Below are 21555 nucleotides of genomic sequence, written 5' to 3'. Positions count from 1 at the left end.
GTGGCCACTGGGAGATCCTGCTTTTTCTGGCAGAGGGAGCGTAGGTACTCAGCGAAGTAGTCTCTCGATCTATGTTGGGTCTCGCCGATATATAGGAGGCCATGCCGGGAGCGCCGTACACAATATATATGCCTCCAACGGACCCTAACAGGTGAGGTGTCACCTCAGCTGGAAGGACTGTTTGGAGCTCTGAATTGTAGTGAGGGAGGAGGTGTAGGGGCAGGTGCAGCACTTGTTCCACTTGCAAGGATAAGTGCCAGGAGGGAGATAAGTGGGGAAGGACGAATGGACAAAGGAGCGATCCCTGTGGAAGACAGAAAGTGGGGGGGGGGGGGGGGGGGGGGAGAGATATGCTTGGTGATGGGATCCCGTTGGAGATGGCTTAAGTTGCAGAGCGTTACGTGTTGGGTGTGGTGGCTCGTGGAGTGGTAGGTGAGGAGGACAAGAGCAACCCTATCCTTGGTAGGGTGGCGGGAGGACAGTGTGAGAGCAGAGGTGCGTGAAATGGAAGAGATGCGGTTGAGGGCAGCGTTGATGGTGGAGGAAGGGAAGCTCCCTTCTTTAAAGAAGGACATTTCATTCCAGGGTGATGGAGAAGCCTCATCCTGGATGAGAATTCAAGGCTTCGGTCAGAATAGTGAGGCAGCTTTCTCTGTTGTTTTCTTTGTGTGAATCAATCAAACTGAGATCCCATCTGTTCCCTAAGGTGGGTATAAGTGACTCATGGTGTTATTTTGAAGAGCAAGGGAATTAACTTGCCCAGTATTTATCCTTTGAATAAATTTTCTTAGAACAGATTATCTGCTGTTTATTACACTCATGCTTGAGGGAGCTTTTTGCAGGCATTTGCAACGTCAGAAATACCCCACTGGCTGTAAACCGCTTTAATGCTCTAACATGGTGTAAGACAAATACTCGCTGGCATCAATGAGCAGTCGTCAAACAGGACGTGCAAAGAGGCTTTTAAGATGTAACGGACGTTAACAATTTTCAGGGCAGGGGAAGGTGATTGGGAATTCTGAGGTCTAACCAATGCATCGCTCTGGGGTGAATTTGGTGGTTTGAACTGCAGGAACAATGAGGATAGACCCAGCTTCTGCACTGGTGCTTGGGTCCAGAGCAGTGGAGATGAAAGATCTGTCTAGTAATAAATGAACTGATTTGAAGAATCTGATTGAAGAAACTCGAGTTGGATTGATACTCTGAATAGTAATAGACTGTTTCTCCCTCCACAGATACTGATTGACCTAATGAGTATTGTCAGTATTTACAGTTTTTGTTAAGGAATGCCATTATCTTGCAAAGCAGTATTAAGATATAGAAGTGTCCTCCCTACTCCTTACCTGCAATGTAGTCAGTGGGTTAACAAATGACTTTGTATCCTGACTAATCTTATCAAATCACATCAAGATCATACTTTAAGCATTGATTAAAAGGCTTTCCTTTGAAAAGTAAGATGGCATGAAAACAAAATTCTCCAGTTACAAGACTGGAGACGTTAAGAATTCACAGAAGGAGGAGGATTTTGGAGGACTTCCCAGTAAGTCTGCACAAGCACCTGTTGAATTGACATAGAAACACAAAATACTGTGAACACATGTTGGATTCTGAAGCTTTTGTGATTCGATGGTTCTTTGGAAGTCAAGAATCAGGCATAAAATTTGTTGTTTACTGCCAATTTATGAAGTGTTACAAGAACAATGAAAATACAAAAGAAAAAAGGAGCCGTGGGTGGCTCAGACTAGAGATAAACAAAATTCCACTGATAACAATTAACCTATAAAATAGTCAGATTCATCTGCCATGACTCCTGCTGTAGAAACTTGAAATGCTTCCGGGAAAGATACAAAGCAACCGTACCATAATTCCCAGAAAATTCCGGAATAATTGGGTGTACAAGATGATGAGTCATAGATCAAGTGGACTTTTTTCCCTGTGCAGAAATGGCTAATACAATGGGGTATAATTATAGGTTGGCTGGAGGAAAGTTATAGAGGGAGGGTTATCAGAGCTAAGCTCTTCAACACAGAGAATGTTGGGTGTGTGGAACTCCTTGCTAAGGGTGCTGCAAGAGGCAGATACATTAGGGCCATTTAAGAAACTCTTAGACAGGCATGTGAATGATAGAAAAGTGGAAGGCTTTGCAGGAGGGAAGGGTTAGATTGATATTAGGGACGCTGGCACAACATGGGCCAAAGGGCCTGTACTGCACTGTGAGGTTCAATATTCTAATTATATATACCACACTGTGCAGAAGTCTTAGACACATATATATATATAGCTGGGGTGACTTTTGCAAAGTACTGTATAATTTTATGTATTGCACTGTACTGCTGCCACAAAATAAACAAATTTCATGACATACGTGAGTGATAATAAATCCGATTCTGATATGGATCTCTTGAGGACTGAGAGTGGGAAGGGAACAGGGAGAGGAGAGGAGGTGGGAAACACCAGAGCAGCATTCTGTAATGATCAATAAACGAATTATTTGGAATCAAATTACCTTGCCTGGTGTCTCCCAGGTGCCAGGGTCTGCAGTGTTTTTGAAGGAATCCACAATATCCTGGAAAGGGATGGTGAGCAGCCAGAAGTCGTACAAATTGGTACCGACAACATAGGTAGAAACAGGGAGGAGGTCCTGAAAAAAGAATACAGGGAGTTAGGAAGGAAGCTGAGAAACAGGACCTCAGTAATCTCGGGATTGTTGCCTGTGCCATACGACATGAGGTGGCAGATAAGTGTGTGGCTAAAGGATTGCAGCAGGGGGCAGGTTTTCAGTTTGGGACTTGTTATGGGGTAGTTGGGACCTGTACAAAACGGTTGGATTGCACTTGAATCTGAGGGGAACAAATATTCTTGCAGGCACGTTTACTAGAGCTGTTGGGAGTGGTTTAAACTAATATGGCAGGGGGATGGAAACCAGGATGACAGAGCTGAGGTTGAGCCACCAGGTTTACAAGTAGATGATGGGTGTAACATTAATGTAAGGAAGGACAGGCCAACAGTTAGGTACAAATGCAGACAGAGCAACGAGTTAAATTGTACCACAGAGCCAAAATTTAAAAGGGCGAAGAATGCAGGACCGGAGGTGCTGTATTTAAATGTGTGTAGCATTCAAAATAAGGTGGACAAACTCATGTGGCTATCTGTATGACATTGTGGGCATCACTGAGTCGAGGCTGAAAGAAGACCATAGTTGGGAGCTTAACATCAAAGGATATACTTTGTATTGAAAGGACAGGCAGGAAGGCATAGATGGTGGTGTGGCTCTGTTGGTAAGAGATGGAATTACATCTTTAGAAAGAGGTGACATAGGGCCAGAGAATGTTTGTGGGTGGAGTTAAGAAACTGCAAGGGTAAAAAAAAACATTGTGGAAATCATATATAAGCCTCCAAATAGTAGACAAGATGTGGGTTTGAGTTATCAAAGGGAGCTGGAAAGGGCATGTAATGAGGTCAATGTCACAATTGTAATGGGAGACTTCAGTATGCAAGGAGATTGGGAAAATCAGGTTCATGTCAGATCGCAAGAGAGGGAAGTTGTTGAATGCCTAAGAGATGGCTTTTTAGAGCAGCGTCTGCTTGAGCCTACTCGGGGAAAGGCTATCTTAGACTGGGTGTTGTGTAATAACTAAGATCTTATTCGGGAGCTTAATGTAAAGGAACCCTTAGGAGGCAGTGATCATAATATGATTGAATTCATACTGCAGTTTGAGAAGGAGAAGCACAAGTCAGATGTATCAGTATCGCAGTGGAACAAAGGGAATTACAGAGGCATGAGAGAGGAGCTTGCCCAGGTGGATTGGAGGAGGATACTGGCAGGGATGGCAGCAGAGCAGATGGCTGAAGTTTCTGGGAATAGTTCACAAGGCACAGGATAGATATGTCCCACAGAAGAAGTTCTCAAATGACAGGGTTAGGCAACTGTGCCTGACAAGGGAAGTTAAGGACGGCATAAAAGCCAAGGGAAGGGCATATAAGGTTGCAAAAGTGAGTGGGAAGTTGGATGATTAGGAAGCTTTTAAAATCCAGTAAAAGGCAACTAAAGAAGCTGTAAGAAGGGAAAAGATGAAGTATGAGGGCAAACTAGCCAATAATATAAAGCAGGATACCAAAAGTTTTTTTTCAGTTATATAAAGAGTAAAAGGGAGGTGAGCGTTAATATTGAACCACTGGAAATTGATGCTGGTGAGATAGTATTGGGAGACAAAGAAATGGCAGATGAACTTAATGGGTACTTTGCATCTGTCTTCACTGTGGAAGACACTAGCAGTGTACAAGAGGGCCATCAGTGTCAGGGAGCAGGAGTGAGTGCCATTGCTATTGCAAAGGAAAAAGTGCTATTCCACCTCAAATGTCTTATGATAGATAAGTCACCTGGACCAGATGGACTACATCCCAGAGTCCTGAGAGAGGTTGCTGACGAGATAGTGGATGCATTGGTCATGATCTTTAAAGGATCACTTGATTCTGGCATGGTCCTGCAGAACTGGAATATTGCAAATGTCACTCCACTCGTTAAGAAGGGAGGAAAACTAAAGAAAGGAATTATAGGCCAGTAAGCCTATAATAGCCTCAGTGGTTGGGAAAGTGTTGGAATCTATTACTAAAGCTGAGACTAATGATAAAAGAAGTCAAAGTCAGCATGGTTTCTGTAAAGGGAAATCTTGCCTGACAAATCTGTTAGAGTTCTTTGAGGAAGTAACAAGCAGTGTAGACAAAGGAGAGGCAGTGGATGTCATTTACTTGGATTTTCAGAAGGCATTTCATAAGGTGTCTCACATGAGGTTGTTTAACAGGATATGTTATGGTGATACAGGAAAGATACTCGCAAGAATAGAGGAATGGCTGATAGGCAGGAGGCAACGAGTGGGAATAAAGGGGCCTTTTCTGGATAGCTGCCGGTGACTAGTGATGTTCCTCAGAGGTCAGTATTGAGACCGCTACTTTCACATTGTTTGTCAGTGATTTGGATAATGGAATTGATGGCTTTGTGGCAAAGTTTGTGGATGATACAAAGACAGGTGGAGGGGTGGGTAGTGCTGAGGAAGCAATGTGATTGCAACAGGACTTAGACAAATTGGAAGAATGGGCAAAAAAATGGCAGATGGAATACAGTGTTGGGAAATGTATGATAATGCATTTTGGTAAAAGGAACAATAGTGCGGACTATTAGCTAAATGGGGAGAAGGTTCAAACATCAGAGGTGCAGAGGGACTTAGGAGTCCTTGTGCAAGACTCCCAGAAGGTTAATTTACAGGTTAAGTCTGTGGTAAAGAAGGCAAATACAATGTTGGCATTTATTTTAAGGGGAATAGGAGATAATGCTGAGCCTTGGGAGGGTCCGGAGGAGATTCACAAAGATGATGCCAGGAATGAAGGGGTTAACATATGAGAAACATTTGGCAGCTTTTGGCCTGTTCCACTGGAATTTAGAAGAATGTGGGAGGAGGGTCTCATTGAAACCTACTGAATGTTGAAAGGACTAGATAGAGTGGATGTGGAGAGGATGTTTCCTCCAGTGGAGATACCCAGAACTAGAGGGCACATCCTCAAAATTGAGGGGTGGCCTTTTAGAACAGAGGTAAGGAGGAATTTTTTTAGCCAGTGAGTAGTGAATCTGTGGAATGCTGTACCACAGACTGCGGTGGAGGTTAACCATAATAAATCTGCACCCAAATGGAATATCTCAATCGATCAGAGTTTTCAAACTGAAAATTTAACTTTATTCCCCTTTCCGCAGATCCCGCTTCTTGTACTTTGTTTCTATGCCAATTCAATCTGCGCTGTGCTTCTAGAATTGTATATCCCATTCCCGGCATCTTTAGTTTTTCGTTTAATTTTCATTCGTCATGATGTGCTTCTAACTGGCACTAAGGTAGAAGATGGGAGGAAAATCAAAATCCTTGAGGGATAACGTGAACCTGGTATGCAATCCAAGAATTTGCAGAGGTTAGATAGAGATATGAAAGGTCAGGTACAGGCAGAAGTGTTAAAAACGGTAAATAATTCACCAAGGCTGTAGGAGTTAGTTGCAAACCACTGAAGAACGGGGACTGGACTGGAAGGCAGCCAACACAATATTGTTAGCATCAGCAGTGAGTTTAAAGTCACAGAGAAGCTGAATTATCTGGTGAACTAGAGTAAACATAGGCAGTAATAATTCATTTCTGAATTAAAGGTGAGATATCCTTCGCAAAATAGGTTAATGGGCCTTCACTTCTTCCTCATACTTCCCTTAGGTAACTTAATATCGTTTCTTTTCTCTGGAGTTCTGCTGATAGGTTGACATGCACTGTGGCAATCAGTTGTCAATGAGCACTTGATAAAACAGGATTACCACAGACTCAGGTCCAACATGCCCACAATACTCTAATTATCTTAACAAGGATCAGTCGTCACATCACTTATTGAAATGAGAGAAAAGTAATGATACCTGAGAAAGTAAAAAAGATTTAAATGGACTCAGTTCCCACATCTGACCTCAAGAAGCACATCAGTGAATCTGTGGCCTTCCAGGAGATGGATGATTGAGTAAATCCCTAAAAATGTTTACAAAAACAAAAAATGCTGGAAATACTCCGTAAGTCAGACAGCATCTGTGGGAAGAGAATCTCTTTGGCATCCAGAATCATTGAGTAAGTCCCAATAAATTAAATGGATAACAGAAAATGCTGGAAATACTGAGCAAATCTGGGGTCAAGGAGATGGCAGATGAACGAAATGAGTATTTTGTATCAGTCTTCCAGATATTGGAGGATGTGAGGGAAGAGAAGTGAGTGCAGGCACTATTACAAGGGAGAGGGTGCTCAAGAAGTCAAAAGACGAAAGGGTACACAAGTCACCCAGGCCAGATGAACTGCACCCTAGGGTTCTGAAAGAGGTAGTGGTAGAGATTGGGGAGGCATTAGTAATGATCTTTCAAAAATCATTGTACTCTAGTGTGGTGCCAGAGGACTGGGAAACTGCAAATGTTACTCCACTCTTTAAGAAAGGAGGAAGGCAACAGAAAGGAAATTATAGACCAGTTAGTGGTTGGGAAGATGTTAGAGTCAACTGTTAAGGATGAGGTTATGGAGTACTTGGTAACAAAGGACAAAATAGGACAAAGTCAGCTTGAGGAGATTACAAGTAGGATAGATAAAGGTGATGCAATGGATGTTGTATATTTGGATTTTCAGAAGGCCTGTGACAAGGTGCCACTGTTACTGGCATGGTTAGAGCATTGGCTGATTGGTAGGAGGCAGCAAGTGGGAATAAAAGGATCTTTCCTTCACTAAACTAGTGAAGTTTAAGAGACTACTAGACAGGTATATGGAGGAAATTAAGGTGGGGGATTATATGTGAGGCAGGGTTTGAGGGTCGGCACAACATTGTGGGCTGAAGGGCCTGTAATGTGCTGAACTATTTTATGTTCTATGTTCTTTTCTGGTTGGTCGCCAGTGACTAGTGATGTTTTGCAGGGGTCGGTGTTGGGACTGCTTCTTTTTATGCTGCATATCAATGATTTAGATGATGAAATAGATGGCTTTGTTGCCAAGTTTGATAGGAGTATTGGTGGAGGGGTAGGTAGTGCTGGGGAAACAGGTAGGCTGCAGAAAGACAGATTAGGAGAATGGGCAAGAGAGTGGCAAATGAAATACAATGTTGGAAAATGCATGGTCATGTACTTCGGTAGTAGAAATAAATGCGCAGAGTATTTTCTAAGTGGAGAGAAAATCTAAAAAGCCTTGAGATGCCAAGTGTACTTGGGAGACCTTGTGCAAAACACCCTAAAGGTTAACTTGCAGGGTGAGTCGGCGGTGAGGAAGGCAAATGCAATGTTAGCATTCATTTCAAGAGGGCTAGAATGCAAGAGTAGGGATGTAATGCTGAGGCTTTATAAGGCACTGGTGAGGCCCCACCTTGAGTATCGTGAACAATTTTGGGCTGCTTATCTAGGAAAAGGTGTGCTGGCATTGGAGAGGGCTCAGAGGATGTTCACAAGGATGATTCCAGGAATGAAAGGGTTTTCATACAAGGGATGTTTGATGGCTCTGGGTCTGTACTCACTGGAATTTAGAAGGATGAGGGGGATCTCATTGAAACTTTTCAAATGTTGAATGGCCTAGATAGAGTAGATATGGAAAGGATGTTACCCATGGTGGGGGTGTCTAGAACAAGAGGGCACAGCATCAGGATAGAGGGGCATCTATTTAAAACAAAGATGTGGAGACATTTCTTTAGCCAGAGGGTGGTGAATTTGTGGAATTTATTACCACAAGCTGCTTTGGAGACCAGGTTGTGGGGTGTATTTAAGGCAGAGATTGATAGGTTCTTGATTGGCCATGGCGTCAAAGGTTTCGGGGAGAAGGCCGGCGTGGGGTTGAGGTGGGGGAAAAAGGATCAACCATGATTGAATGGCTGGGCAAACTCGATGGGCCAAATGGCCTAAGTTTGATCTTATGTCTTATGGTCTTAAGTCAGACGGTGTCTGTGGGAAGAGAAACACAGCTAACCTTTTGGGTCAGAGCAGATCTGATGAAGGGTTTCTTAACTAAAATGTTCACTGTGTTTCTCCTCCTGCAACAGCCTGACCTGCTCAGTATTCCCAGCATTTTCTGTTTTGTTTTAGACTTCTTAACATCTGCAGTTGTTTTGATTTTCCCTGTCTGACTCAGTGACCAGACTGTAAGAGACTAGTATTATGCAATTCTGTGTAACTACCCTGCACACACTACATTTTCAGAAAAGAAGTTCCCCTGCCTTTGTCGGGAGAAAATGCCAAAGGGCCTGTATTGTGCCGTAGGCTTCCTATCCATCCATTTTGCTCTTTAAGGTGAATCAGTTTTCTGCTTAAATTGAAATAATTTGCTTTAACATTGAACGTAGACAGAAAAGTACAGCACAGGAACAGGTCATTCAGTCCACAGTATTGTGCTAAACCAGCTAAAAAGCAAATCAGATACACCCAAACACTAATTCCTCCATCTTCCTTGCGTCCATGTGCCTATCCAAATGTCTCTTAAAAGGCTCTAATGTATTTCCCTCTACCACCATGCCAGACAGCGCATTTCAGATATCCACCACTCTCTGAGTAAAAAAACTTACCCCTCACATCCCCCCTTGAAGATACCCCCTCTCACCTTTAAAATAGACCGTTAGAAGTTCTAAGCCAAATCTTTCTCTCCACAAATTTATTGCAAGTACATAATCTGAAATGAAATCCACGCCAGTGCTGGAAAAAGGAAAACAAAACTTTCTTGTTTTCACGTTTCCAGCGTTCACAGTAACTTGCTTTTTGCCCACCGAAGAAGTGACATGTGGGCTTTGATCTCAGAAACATACGTAGATATTCCATAGCGGCAACACTTGAAATTTAAGCATTATGAAGGCAGGTCAGAGGATACATTGCACAGATTGAGGACAGTGTATGTTCAGAGAATGAGGAAGAGAGCTATGCCGGCTGGAGTCAGGGCCTTGTGCTTTTTCTCTTGGTAGGGTCGCCCATGTCAAACAGGTCAAAGCATAGAGGCTCAGTCTTCAGGGCTAACAACCCTAAATGGTAAAAAAAAAACACGTTTGTTACGGAAACAGTAATGAAGAATCTTTCTACTTCTCTGTGCGACTGTACGGACAGACAGAGATGGAGGACCTTCCTTGCTGCCCTAAACGCTAGCGGCAAGATGGAAGTGTCGTTGAGCGTCCCCTTCCACGTGACCCAAAATGTTTTGATGTGAAGTAATTGAGCATGTCCTAGGGCTATCCATTTGTAGTGTAGTAATGTATTTTACAGCCCATCTTCCAATGTTATGCTTCTGATAAGATTGTTTATATGGAAATGTTTGCAGATATCTTCTTATCTCCAACCCTGTTGGAACTGTGAGCAAAACTTGACCAAGTGCCAATCTGCATTTGCTCACCAGGGAATTCACTGCTGGAAAGAATCTCAGGGTTGTGGTCTCTTGAAAAATATTAAAAAGTGAGGTACTTTAGGCAAGGATTATGATGACCTTTAAGAATAACTGGAAGTGAGCAACAGAGTAAAAAGATCAATCGACCCACTCATTCAGTCACGAGATTCTTGTCAAAGGGCAGGAATGTGACATAACTGAGTGCGGGGCATGGGATCCATTCAAATTTATGGATAGTTTCATGTTTTTCCCCAAAAACTAACACCCACTGTCCCCTGCCTTCTTGCCAAATTGCTGAGTTATCATGGCCCTGAAAGAGGATGATAAGGCCATCAACTCTCAGCTGATTCCCAGTAGAACAACCTCATCGGCTGCCTTCCTCTGCACGACCTCCCACCCACATCATTTTCTTTCAGCTTCCCATGCCTTTCCATCTTGAAATCCCTTATTGACTCTCTTTCCAACTTGACCAAGGCAGTGACTCCCAGGTCCCAATTATTCTCTGTGTGTACCGGCTTGCCCTTTGGGCAGACTTTAAATCCTTGTCTCTTGAACCTTGAATCATTCCGAGTAAGAACAGCCTCCATCTATTTATCCTATCAAAATCTGTCAGGATTTTGTACCCCTCCATCAAATCCTGTTAAGATTCAGAATCAGGTTTACTATCACAGATGTATGTCATGAAATTTCTTGTTTTCTGGCAACAGTACTATGCAATACATAAAAATTACTAGAAGTTATGATTAGAATATCTAAATAAGTAAGTAAATAGTTCAGAAAGAGAGCTAAATATTGAGATACAGAGCTATGCAAAAGTCTTAGGCACATATATATAGCTAGTGTGACTTTAGCACAGTACTGTAGTAATTTTGTGTATTGCACTGTATTGCTGCCCCCCCCAAACAAAAACAAATATCATGACATTTGTGAGTGATGATAAAATTGATTCTGATATGGGTCTCTGTTGTGGACTAAGAGTGGGAAGGGGGGCAGGGAGAGGGGAGGAAGTGGGAAGCACCAGAGAGGCATTCTGTAATGATCAATAAACCAATTGTTTGGAATCAAATGACCTTGCCTGGTGTCTCAGGGCTGGGTGCGTCTGCACATGTGCTACCCAGCTACTGGAACTCCTATGTCACCTGCCCCACACCCCTTTCTGTAGCCCCCCCCCCCCCCCCCCACCCTCACCATTCCCAACATTCTTTGCTCCCACCAGATTTACAAACTCGTTCTGCACACCACGTTGACAAATACACTACTGTGCCTATGTGTCTAAGACTCATTCTGCACACTACTGTATGTCATGAAATTCGTTTTGTGGCAGCAGTACTATGCAATACATAAAAAATTGCTGTAAGTTACAATTAAAATATATTTAAAATGATGCAAAAAGAGAGTTAAATAGTGAGGTGGTGTTCATGAGTTATGCACTCTCAGAAATCTGGAGGGGAAGAAGCTGTTCCTAAAACATTGAATGTGTATCTTTAGGCTGCTGGACCTCCATCCTAATGGTAGTCTTCACTTAAGGGTAACAAACTGATCTTCCACTGTTAAAGCTTACAGATGGAATCCGTCATCCCGGGAGAGGTCTTCTCTTGAACTCTTTAGCCAGCCTCCTCAGGACCTCCTTAACATATTGTAAGCAGAATAAGACCCACCAAAGCAATGGGTCCCAGCCAATGTGTAAAACATAACTTCCTTACATTAGTATGCAGTGCCTCTGTTGATGAATCCCAGGACCCTGTATCCTTTATCTCTCAAAATTCCAGTGCTTTAGGGAATAAGTCTCAACAACATGGTAACATGCTCAATCTGCCTCTTATTTAAAGGAAGCACTTAACTTTCATAAACACAAGAGATTCTGCAGATGCTGGAAATCTTGAGCAACTCGCACGCAAATGCTGTAGGAACTCAAAAAGTCAGGCAGTGTCGATGGAGGGGAAATAAACAGTCAAACTATCAGGCAGTGTGCCTGCGTGGGTGGAACAAGAGCAGAATTAGGCTGTTCGGCCCATCCAGTCTGTGCTGCCATTCCAACATGGCTGCTTTGTTATCCCTCTCAACCCCATTCTCTTGCCTTCTCTCCATAACCTTTGAGATCATTGTCATCATTATGTGCTGTGTCATTATGATGTAGACAATGATAGTCTTATCCGTGGACTTGATGATTCTTGGCAAATTTTTCTACGTAAGTGGTTTGCCATTGCCTTCTTCTGGGCAGTGTCTTTACAAGACAGGTAACCCCAGCCATTATCAGTAGTCTTCAGAGATTGTCTGCCTGGCGTCAATTGTCACATAACCAGGACTTTAAAGATATGCACCAGCTGCTCATACAACCATCCACCACCTGCTCCCATGACTTCAAGGGACTCTGATCCGGTGGTGGGGGGGAGGGGTGCTAAGCAGGTGCTACACCTTGCCCAAGGGTGTCCTGCGGCTAGTGGAGGGAAGCAGTGCCTTACACCTCCTTTAGTAGAGACATATCTCCACCCTGCCACCTGTAACCTTTGACACCCTTACTCACGAAGAATTTATCAACCTCTGCTTTACGTATACCCACGCGTGTGTGCTAAACGAGTGTACAGTATATTTACGCTTCACACTAATATAACCTTCGAGAGTTTTGTTGTATGTTAGTATCATAATATCTCAGCTCAGACAAATTGCAATGGATTTGAAATTCAGAGCATTTCAGCCAAGTGATTGACTTTAGAACATAGAAGAGTACAGCACAGGATCTGGCCATTCAACCCACAGTGTAGTGATGAACTAGCCAAAAAGCAAATCAAAAACACCCAAACACTAATTCCTCCTACCTGCACAATGTCCATATCCCTTACATCATGTGCCTATCTAAACATCTCTTAAGAGCCTCCCATACATTTGCCTCTATCACCATTCCAGGCAGCACACTCTAGGCATCCACCACTCTCTGAGTAAAAAACTTACCCCTCGCAACCCTCTTGAACCTAACCCCATCTCACCTTCTGGTGACCCTGGGGAAACAAATACTCTCTGACCACTCTATCGCATGTTGTAAAGCTCTAACAGATCTCCCCGTTGGAAGCGACACTAAAAGCAGATTAAGTAAGAACATCACTGGAACCTGCAAACAGCATGCCTTAGTCACGGTGGACCTGCTCCTTACAGGCCTGCCCATATGCTCCTTTATTACTGCCAGTCAGAGAACAATATGGAGCCCAGCAGGAAACTGGGGTTGATTGGAAAGGAGAGTCAGAACATTGTGCATCAGTTACCATGGGGCTGCAGTTCAGCGTGACGAGTCACCTTCCCCTCCACTCCGTAAAGCACAACGTACGCTGATTTCTACCTCTGGTTAAATTAATCCACACATCGACGTCGTCGCCAGATGGATGTGTCACACCTTGGCTCAGGACTAGCGTGGTTCATCCAGGCGCAGATAAGACTTTGATTCACAGGACATATTTAGCTGAGAGAAGGGAATTGGTGAATAAGCAAAATAAAGCCTTCTCCAAACTTAAAGCTACATCAAATTCCACAGGGATTGTGAAAGAAATACAATTAAAACACAGTGCAGCGGAGCTAACCAAATTTTATTACGTACACGACGCTGGAAGAACTCAGCAGGTCAGGCAGCATCCATGAGAAAAGAGTAGCCAACGTTTCGGGCCGAGACCCTTCATCAGAAACGTTGGCTACTCTTTTCTCACGGATGCTGCCCGACCTGCTGAGTTCTTCCAGCGTCGTGTACGTATTCTTTGATCCACAGCATCTGCAGTTGTGTTTTTGTGTTCAAATTTTATTACAGTCTCTGAGAGATCTAATCCCTTGTGTTCTCACCAGCAGAAGAATAGAGGAAGAAATGAGAGCGATAGTAGTGGTGAGTTCAGTAGTTAGGGTGCAGGATTAAAGCAAGTCTATGGTTACAGACAGAAGTACCTGGCACCAAGGTGAAGGGTGTCACTGCATCTGGAAGGGGATGGGTGGTCCACTCTTGTACCATCAGCTTGGGTAGAAAGACGGAGGAGGTTCTGCTGGCAGAGTTTTAGAAGAGGATAAAAAGCAGGCCCTTGAAGGTAGTAATTTCCAGATTAATATTGTGACTGACTGAAACTAAGCCACACATCAGCTGTTACCAGGAAATATTAAAGTCTTTATTCACACATCAAACCTCCAAGGGAAAGAGTCCAGGAGAATCCAAAAGAATCTCACAATGCTTTATACTTCTTCAATAAACAATTAACTACAGTTTCAATTGCTATAATCATCTACTTAACGTTAATATTTAGAATATAGTCAGGTAAAGTTACAGAAGTACGTATTTACAGTGGAATCACATCTTAACAGCACCTCTTTGAATATTCAATACTGGAGTCTGTTCCAAAAACTTCTAGACACCCAAAATATACCCTTTTGTTAGTGTTGAGTGACGGCTCCATGAATCTACAATGCAGCAGAAGGCTAAGTGACCAAAACAGATCTGTCTTGAACTGTACTTTAGGTGGCAGGGGTGCTCCTTTAACAAGATCAGAACATTCACCTGTTGTCTTTCCCTTTGTAGTTTCAATAGAACACAATGAGAATGATTGGTTTCTCGAGCCAGAAAGTTAAATTGTGTACAGACTTTATTTCCTGAAGACTGGTTCTCATTTTAATTAATCCCTAGTTATGCTATTCTTAATGAAATAACTCCAGAATGATCCCTAACAATGAGTATCGGTGTCCCACACAAATGAATATAGAGAGAAACAGGTGACTAGAGATGGAAAGATGGAGCAGGTCAGTGTGGGTCTAGGGAGAAGATGTAGAAGCTTTAGACTCCTGAGGAATTGAGACTTTTATTGGAGGAGATGGAACGCTACATATCAGATATGCCAACACGGACTAAAATGGGATCTGCATGAAGCTAATTTACGTAAGAAAGTGGAGAGATGTTGGGTCAGTTTGACAGTGAGGGGTGGGAACCTGAGGGCAGCAGCATAAAGGAGCTGGGGCTAATCTGGAGGAGCTCAGTGAGGGAGCGGATAAGCGGGGAGAAAGGAAACGGCAGGACGATGACAGGGATGACGTTATCCAGGGTGTATTGGGGAGGGGTGGGGGATAAAAATGATCAGCAGAGTCAGAGGGAGAAGAGGTGATGAGATGCTTTAAGACTTTTCATCTGAGTACATGCAGTATTCATAACACGATAGAAGTATCGACACCAGTGGAAGTTAAGGTGTGGCTGCGAGATGACTGAGATTGCAAAGTGAATACTTCGGGTTAGTTGATATTATGGAAGGGCAGGCAGAAGGATATGGGGTTGTTCCGTCAAAGAGAGTCGAGATCACTGCAGTGGTGGGGAATGATCATTAATGTTTAGATGCTCCAGAAGAGTATGTTTCCTAAAGCGGGAGTGTCTAGAACCAGAGGGCACAACCTCAGAATAGAGGGACATCCCTATAGAACCGAGCTGGGGAAGGATTTCTTTAGCCAGAGGGCGATGAATCTGGGATTCATTGCCACAGACAATTGTGGAGGCTAAGTCACTGGGTGTATTTAAAGCAGCGGTTGATAGGTTCTTGATTAGTAGGAGGTAAAAGGTTACAGGGAGAAAGCAGGAGAGTGGGGTTGAGGGGGATAATAAATCAGCCTTGATGGAATGGCGGAGTTGACTCGATGGCTTAATTCTGCTCCTATGTCTTATGGTCTTTTGATATAGAGCTTTCAGTATTGGATTGAGTAAGCTGCAGTTCAGTTCTGGCGAGTTTAAGAGCTCGTAGAGGGGCTTGTATAGTGTGCCACCTGACACACTATACTGTAGAAGAAAGCATAAATCAAGATACAGTGCAAATAGCAGCACCCCTTACTCTGACTGGGTAGTTTCTTACATGATGGTATGAATTTCGATATCTGTAACTTCCGGTAGCTATTCCTCTCTGTTTTTCATCCTCCCCCCACCCCATTTAGATTAGCCCCCCCACTGTTCTGATGGCCCTCTCACCCCTTCTCCTCCCACACTTCATGATCTCCCCATTACCTCTTCCAAGTTCTCCACTGCCTTCCCTTAACTCCACCATCCTCTCCCATTAGATTCCTTCTTCATCCCTCTTACTTCTCAATCATCCCCCACTCCCCCAGCCACACAACTTCCCCCTCAGCTGGTCTCGGGCTTGAACTCCTCACCTCCCTCCATCTTCTTATTCTGCCTTCCACCCCCTTTCCAGGCTTGATGAAGGGTCTCAGCCTGAAACATAGACTATTCATTCCACTCCATAGATGCCACCTGACCTGCTGAGTACGGCAATAGGCCCTTCAGCCCACTTTATCCATGCTGGCATTTCTGCCCATTTGCACTAATCCTTTTTCCCACATTAGGACCCTGCGTGGTTTGCCTTCTTTAGTGCCTGTCTAAATGCCTTTTCAATGCAATATGATGCCATCACTGACTCTATGGCACGTTCTAGATTTATGCTTAAAACAAAATTTGAGGTGGTCACAAATCAAACGGACAAGGATAGCTGTGAGGACATTCTAATAGATCTTGGGACGATTTCTTAAAGGAACCAACTAGGGAGCAGATAATTTTATATTAGTGAGAGGGATATGGGTCAAATGCAGACAGGTGGGACTAGCTCAGATAGGTAACTTGGTCATCATGGATGAATTGAGCTGTAGGGGCTGTTCCCTAGAGTTAGAGAATCAAGAACTAGAGGGCTTAGGTTTAAGGTGAGAGGGAAGAGATTTGCTAGAAACCTGAAGGGTGTCTCTTCCATCCAGAGGGTGATCAGTATGTGGAGCGATCTGCCAAAGGAAATAGGTGTATTAACATTTAAAGGGTACTTGAATCAAAAGGTTTAGAGCGACGGGCCCAATCCAGTTTGCTTAGTTTTTTCGTGTGGGAGAAGGGATTTGGGAGTTGATAATTGTGCTTTCTTTTCTTTCTTGGTTTCATGGCTACCCGGAGGATTGATGAATTTCAGAGTTGTATAATTTGATTATAAATGAACCTTTGGATAGTGGCCAAACATGGGTAGATGTTATTACCGTACAACCGTCAAGCTCTTGAACCAGCATGAATAACTTCACTCACCACAATTTTGAACTGATTTTGGAACCTACAGACTCGTGTTACAGTTCATGTTCTCAGTGTAATTTATTTTTTTATTTGTACTATTTATCTTTTACACATTGGTTGCTAGTCATTCTTTGCTTATTTATAGTTTTTCATAAATTTATGTATATTTCTTTATTTTCCTGTAAACACCTGCAGGAAAATGAATCATAAGGTAGTATATGGTAACACGCGAGGGGTGATTGATAAGTTTGTGGCCTAAGGTAGAAAGAGTCAATTTTAGAAAATCTAGCACATGTATTTTTCAACATAGTCCCCTCCTACATGTACACACTTAGTCCAGCGGTCATGGAGCATACAGATCCCTTCTTTGTAGAAGTGGTCCACAGCAGGGGTGATTGATAAGTTTGTGGCCTAGGGTAGAAGGAGATGAGTTATTAACTTCAAACTTTCTGCATAATCACTCAAAGAGTTGAACTGCACGTGCATATAACGAGAGCGCCTTGGACTTCCAGGTGGTCTACAGCAGGGGTGATTGATAAGTTTGTGGCCTAAGGTAAAAGATGAGTTATACAGCTCTCGTTACATGCACGTGCAGTCCAACTCTTTGAGTGAAAATGCAGAAAGCTTGAAGTTAATAACTCATCTTCTTCTACCTTAGACCACAAACTTATCAATCACTCCATGCTGTGGACCACTTCTGGAGGTCCAAGACACCGACTTCTACAAAGAAGGGATCCGTACGCTCCACCACCGCCGGACTAAGTGTGTAAATGTAGGAAAAAGAAATGTGCTAGGTTTTCTAAAACTGACTCCTCCTACCTTAGGCCTCGAATTTATCAATCACCCCTCTTATGAGCATGTTGATTGTGAACTTTGACTTTGAGATGGGACTCACTTGGACGGGAATCCTGGTCAGCATGGACACGTTGGGCCGATTGGCCTTTTCCATGCTGTGTAACTCTATGAACATTGGCTTTGTTTCCCTTGCCTGCTGAGTTCTCTCTGTTTTACTTGCAGCATCTGCAGTATTTTGCTTTCGGGCATTGAAAACGCCAGGTCCCATTCTGTGTTTGTTCATAGGTGACGTTAAGGTGACAACATTGGTAAACGCGAGATCATCCACTTTGGAAGGAATAATAGAAGAGCAGATTATTATTTAAATGGTGAAAGATTGCAGCATGCTGTTGTACAGAGGGACTTGGGAGTGCTTGTGCATGAATCGCAAAAAGTTGGCTTGCAGGTACAACAGGTTATTAAGAAGGCAAATGGAATGTTGGCTTTCATTGCTAGAGGGATTGAATTCAAGAGCAGGGAGGTCATGCTGCAACTATACAGGGTACTGGTGAGGCTGCACCTGGAGTACTGTGTGCAGTTCTGGTCTCCATACTTGAGGAAGGATATACTGGCTTTCGATGCAGTGCAGAGGAGGTTCACTAGGTTGATTCCAGGGATGAAGGGGTTAACCTATAAGGAGAGATTCAGGGGAGGAGATTTAGGACGGAGATGAGGAGTAACTCTTTTTCCCGGAGAGTGGTGAATCTGTGGAATTCTCTGCCCAGGGAAGCAGTTGAGGCTTCTTCACTAAATATATTTAAGAAACAGTTAGATAGGTTTTTACATAGTAAGGGAATTAAGGGTATTGGAGAAAAGGCAGGTAGATGGAGCTGAGTTTACAGACAGATCAGCCATGATCGTATTGAATGGTGGAGTAGGCTCGATGGGCCGGATGGCCTACTCCTGCTCCTATTTCTTATGTTCTTATGACTGATGGGGCTTTTCTTACTTTCAGGTCCTTGAAGAATCGAAATGCCTGGTGCGGAGCTTCCTCAAATCCACCCTGGAGCAGGTGAATGAAAGGGAATGCCAGATGCTGAAGCAGTTGTGGAGTTCCTCCAAAGGATTGGATTCGCTGTTCAGCTACCTGCAGGAAAAGATCTACGAGGTGTGAAGCCACTGCCACACTTGAATCTGCTGTCCATTATTCCAGAGTCTGTGGAAAGAGTCAATAGGCTTAATAACTGATTGTTAACGAGTTCTGTACAGATGGGCTTAATGTCACAAATTGGCCAGTAAATATCTTTAATAACATGATAAATATGGAACCAATCCATCAAAAATGCCCAAGTGGGTATATGTTAGGTGCACCTCTGCATGCATTTTCAACAATGCTCATTGTCAAATAATGCCATGTGATTTCTTAAAAGCTGGCCTTAAGGGTCCCAGTACTGTCACATTTCAACCCGCCTAGACCGATTTACCCAACACAACAAATGGTTGCATTTATGAGTGACATTAATGAACGAGTCATAATTAATCCCTTTGCTCTTGAACCCACAGCACAGAGGAGAATTGTTATGTAAAATGTTGAGGTTGTATATTTGGATTCATATTGCTACCAATTTAGTTAGCAGAGGGTTGGCACTGGTTAATTGGTAATTCCTTCATTAGGATTGTAAGTAGCCTCAAGTGATAAATGCATTTTATTGGTGTAGATTTTCAGTAAACTTTTTCCTGATTACTAAGCAATCAGGGGAACATGCAGGAAGAAATAACGTTAAAATTGTGACATCTTTATTCTTAATTATTTTACAGAAGTTTCAAACTCTAGTTAAGCAATGGCAGATTTTAAGTATTTATTATTCCTTTCAGCTTGAACAATAAGGTTTAATGGAACACATTATTTTTCTTTTGGATTTTTACGATCCTAGGTGTGAATCTTACTGGGAGCGTTTGTTTTGAAGTTTTATCCTGACTACCTAAGTCAACCATGCAGGAGATCATTGTGACTGCAGTGATGCTGTTGAGTACAGTTCCATCTTGAATCATAAAACATACAAGCAGGGTTTGAATACCAAATATAATACTCATACAATGCAGAAGGAATATTCTGGTTGTGAAGTCTTTTTTCCTCCAGTCCTTAATAATTACCATTATCTTTCTGGTATTGATTGCTGTCATATGACCAGCTCAAGGTCCAAAGCCTATCAATCATATTCCATGCTCTACGTCCTAAAGTAGTAGTGAGTTTTCATTTCTTATTTATTTAAAGAAATATGCACTAATCAGACACAGTGTATGTGCTGTTGTTAAGTGACTCAGAGGAGTATGTTACAAAGAAGATATGGGTTTTATCTCACTAAATTGAAAAGGGTTCAGTAAGTATTTGTTGGTTAAATTTTAGTTGTGCAAAAGTAGATAGGTGTTTCCTGATTCGAGAACAGCCATACCTGCGTACTGGCACAAATACAGTATTTACAAAGCATCAAATGGAAAGCCACATTGAAGGGGTTGAACACTTTAAAGCGTGTTCATTGTAAGCTGCTGTGTTTATTGTTATTTAAATATTCACTGGTATCTACAGCTCATGGATATATAAACTGTACGCTGGTTCCATGGAGATGTACACTTGATTTTCATCATTACTCAAGCTGCTTCTACAGCAACATTGATGAGTTGACACCATTACACCGAAATACGACAAAATTGCAAAATGATATATATATATTTTGTCAAATGATAAACTTTCTTTTATATATCATTACCCAAGACTTACTGCTTTGCTTTAGAGTCATCCCGAAGTAGACCTTGTTTCATCAGTTGCGTATTTAACCTCGAACGCTTTGTGCCAATGTATATTGTTTTTGATGATTATGAAACACTGTTTGCCCCAATTTCATGGTTTTTTTTTTAAAACTACCCTGTGTTTGAAAATTAATATGCCAAGAAAAAATTGAAGCTCTTTGTATCCTGGATATTTTTTTTTTGCCAAGTTCTCTTCCATTCAAGACGCAAAGAATTTCACAGGAGAAGATTATCAGATCCCAGCCACAAGGAGCGTTGAAAGTTCACCTTTAGGATAAACGGTGTTACTGGTGAAGAAAACAGAATGAAAGTGTACATCATCGACCGAGAGGATCAGTCATATCACAGCAACCTGCAGGGGCTGAATTGTATGTGTGTTGGAAACATGTTAAATGTATTTATCCCACAGCAGAACACAATGGGTTTTAAAAGTTTTTTTTGTAAGCGGGGGCTGTGTTTATTTAAGAATTCTTAGCAATCTGTTTTTTGATGTGGGCACCCTTTTTCTTACTGGAGATATATTATCTATATGTTCTATAAACTACCAGGTAATTCTGATCTATGTGATGACTAACTTGTGTAAGTCAGAAACCTACACTGGTTTACTGCTTTTTGTAATTGGTGTACAGACACTTTTCTGGGTGCCTTAGAAGTTGTATTTTTCATGTGTGTTAATATATTTATATATTGTGGAAAAGCTGCTCCCAATAAAATAATATGAAATTTATAGGTTGGCTCGTGTTGTTGGCCCACCGTGTGTCACAGTACAATGCCTGGAAAGCAAGCTGCTCAATTATTCAGACTTTATTTCTTACATCCATCATATATATGAGGAGTAAAACTCTTAACATTACGTCTCTGTCTAAATGTGCAATTACAGTAATTTATAATAAATACTGTGTACAACAGGATAGTCAATATAACATAGAACTTAATTGTATCAGCATAAATTAAGCAGTTTGATGGCCTGGTGGAAGAAGCTGTCTCAGAGCCTGTTGCTCCTGGCTTTTTTGCCGTGGTATCATTTCCCGGATGGTA

At 42.4% G+C, this 21555-nt stretch overlaps 1 protein-coding gene across 2 annotated transcripts in view; it reads left to right on the top strand.

Annotated features, from left to right (window-relative positions):
- LOC140740839 (chromodomain Y-like protein 2) overlaps positions 1–21244 on the top strand; it is a 200057-nt gene extending 178813 nt beyond the window's left edge. For both annotated transcript variants that reach the window (XM_073070389.1, XM_073070390.1), the window contains exon 7: positions 18725–21244. In XM_073070389.1, coding sequence (XP_072926490.1) covers positions 18725–18883 — 159 coding nt within the window. In that variant the 3' untranslated portion in view covers positions 18884–21244. The remainder of the gene's footprint in view (positions 1–18724) is intronic.
- Positions 21245–21555: the final 311 nt, after the last annotated feature.

Source organism: Hemitrygon akajei, chromosome 17 (genome assembly GCF_048418815.1).
Source record: "Hemitrygon akajei chromosome 17, sHemAka1.3, whole genome shotgun sequence".
Classification (NCBI taxonomy): domain Eukaryota; kingdom Metazoa; phylum Chordata; class Chondrichthyes; order Myliobatiformes; family Dasyatidae; genus Hemitrygon; species Hemitrygon akajei.
Note: the sequence above shows the minus strand (reverse complement) of the source record. Positions and strands in the feature narration are given on the sequence as shown.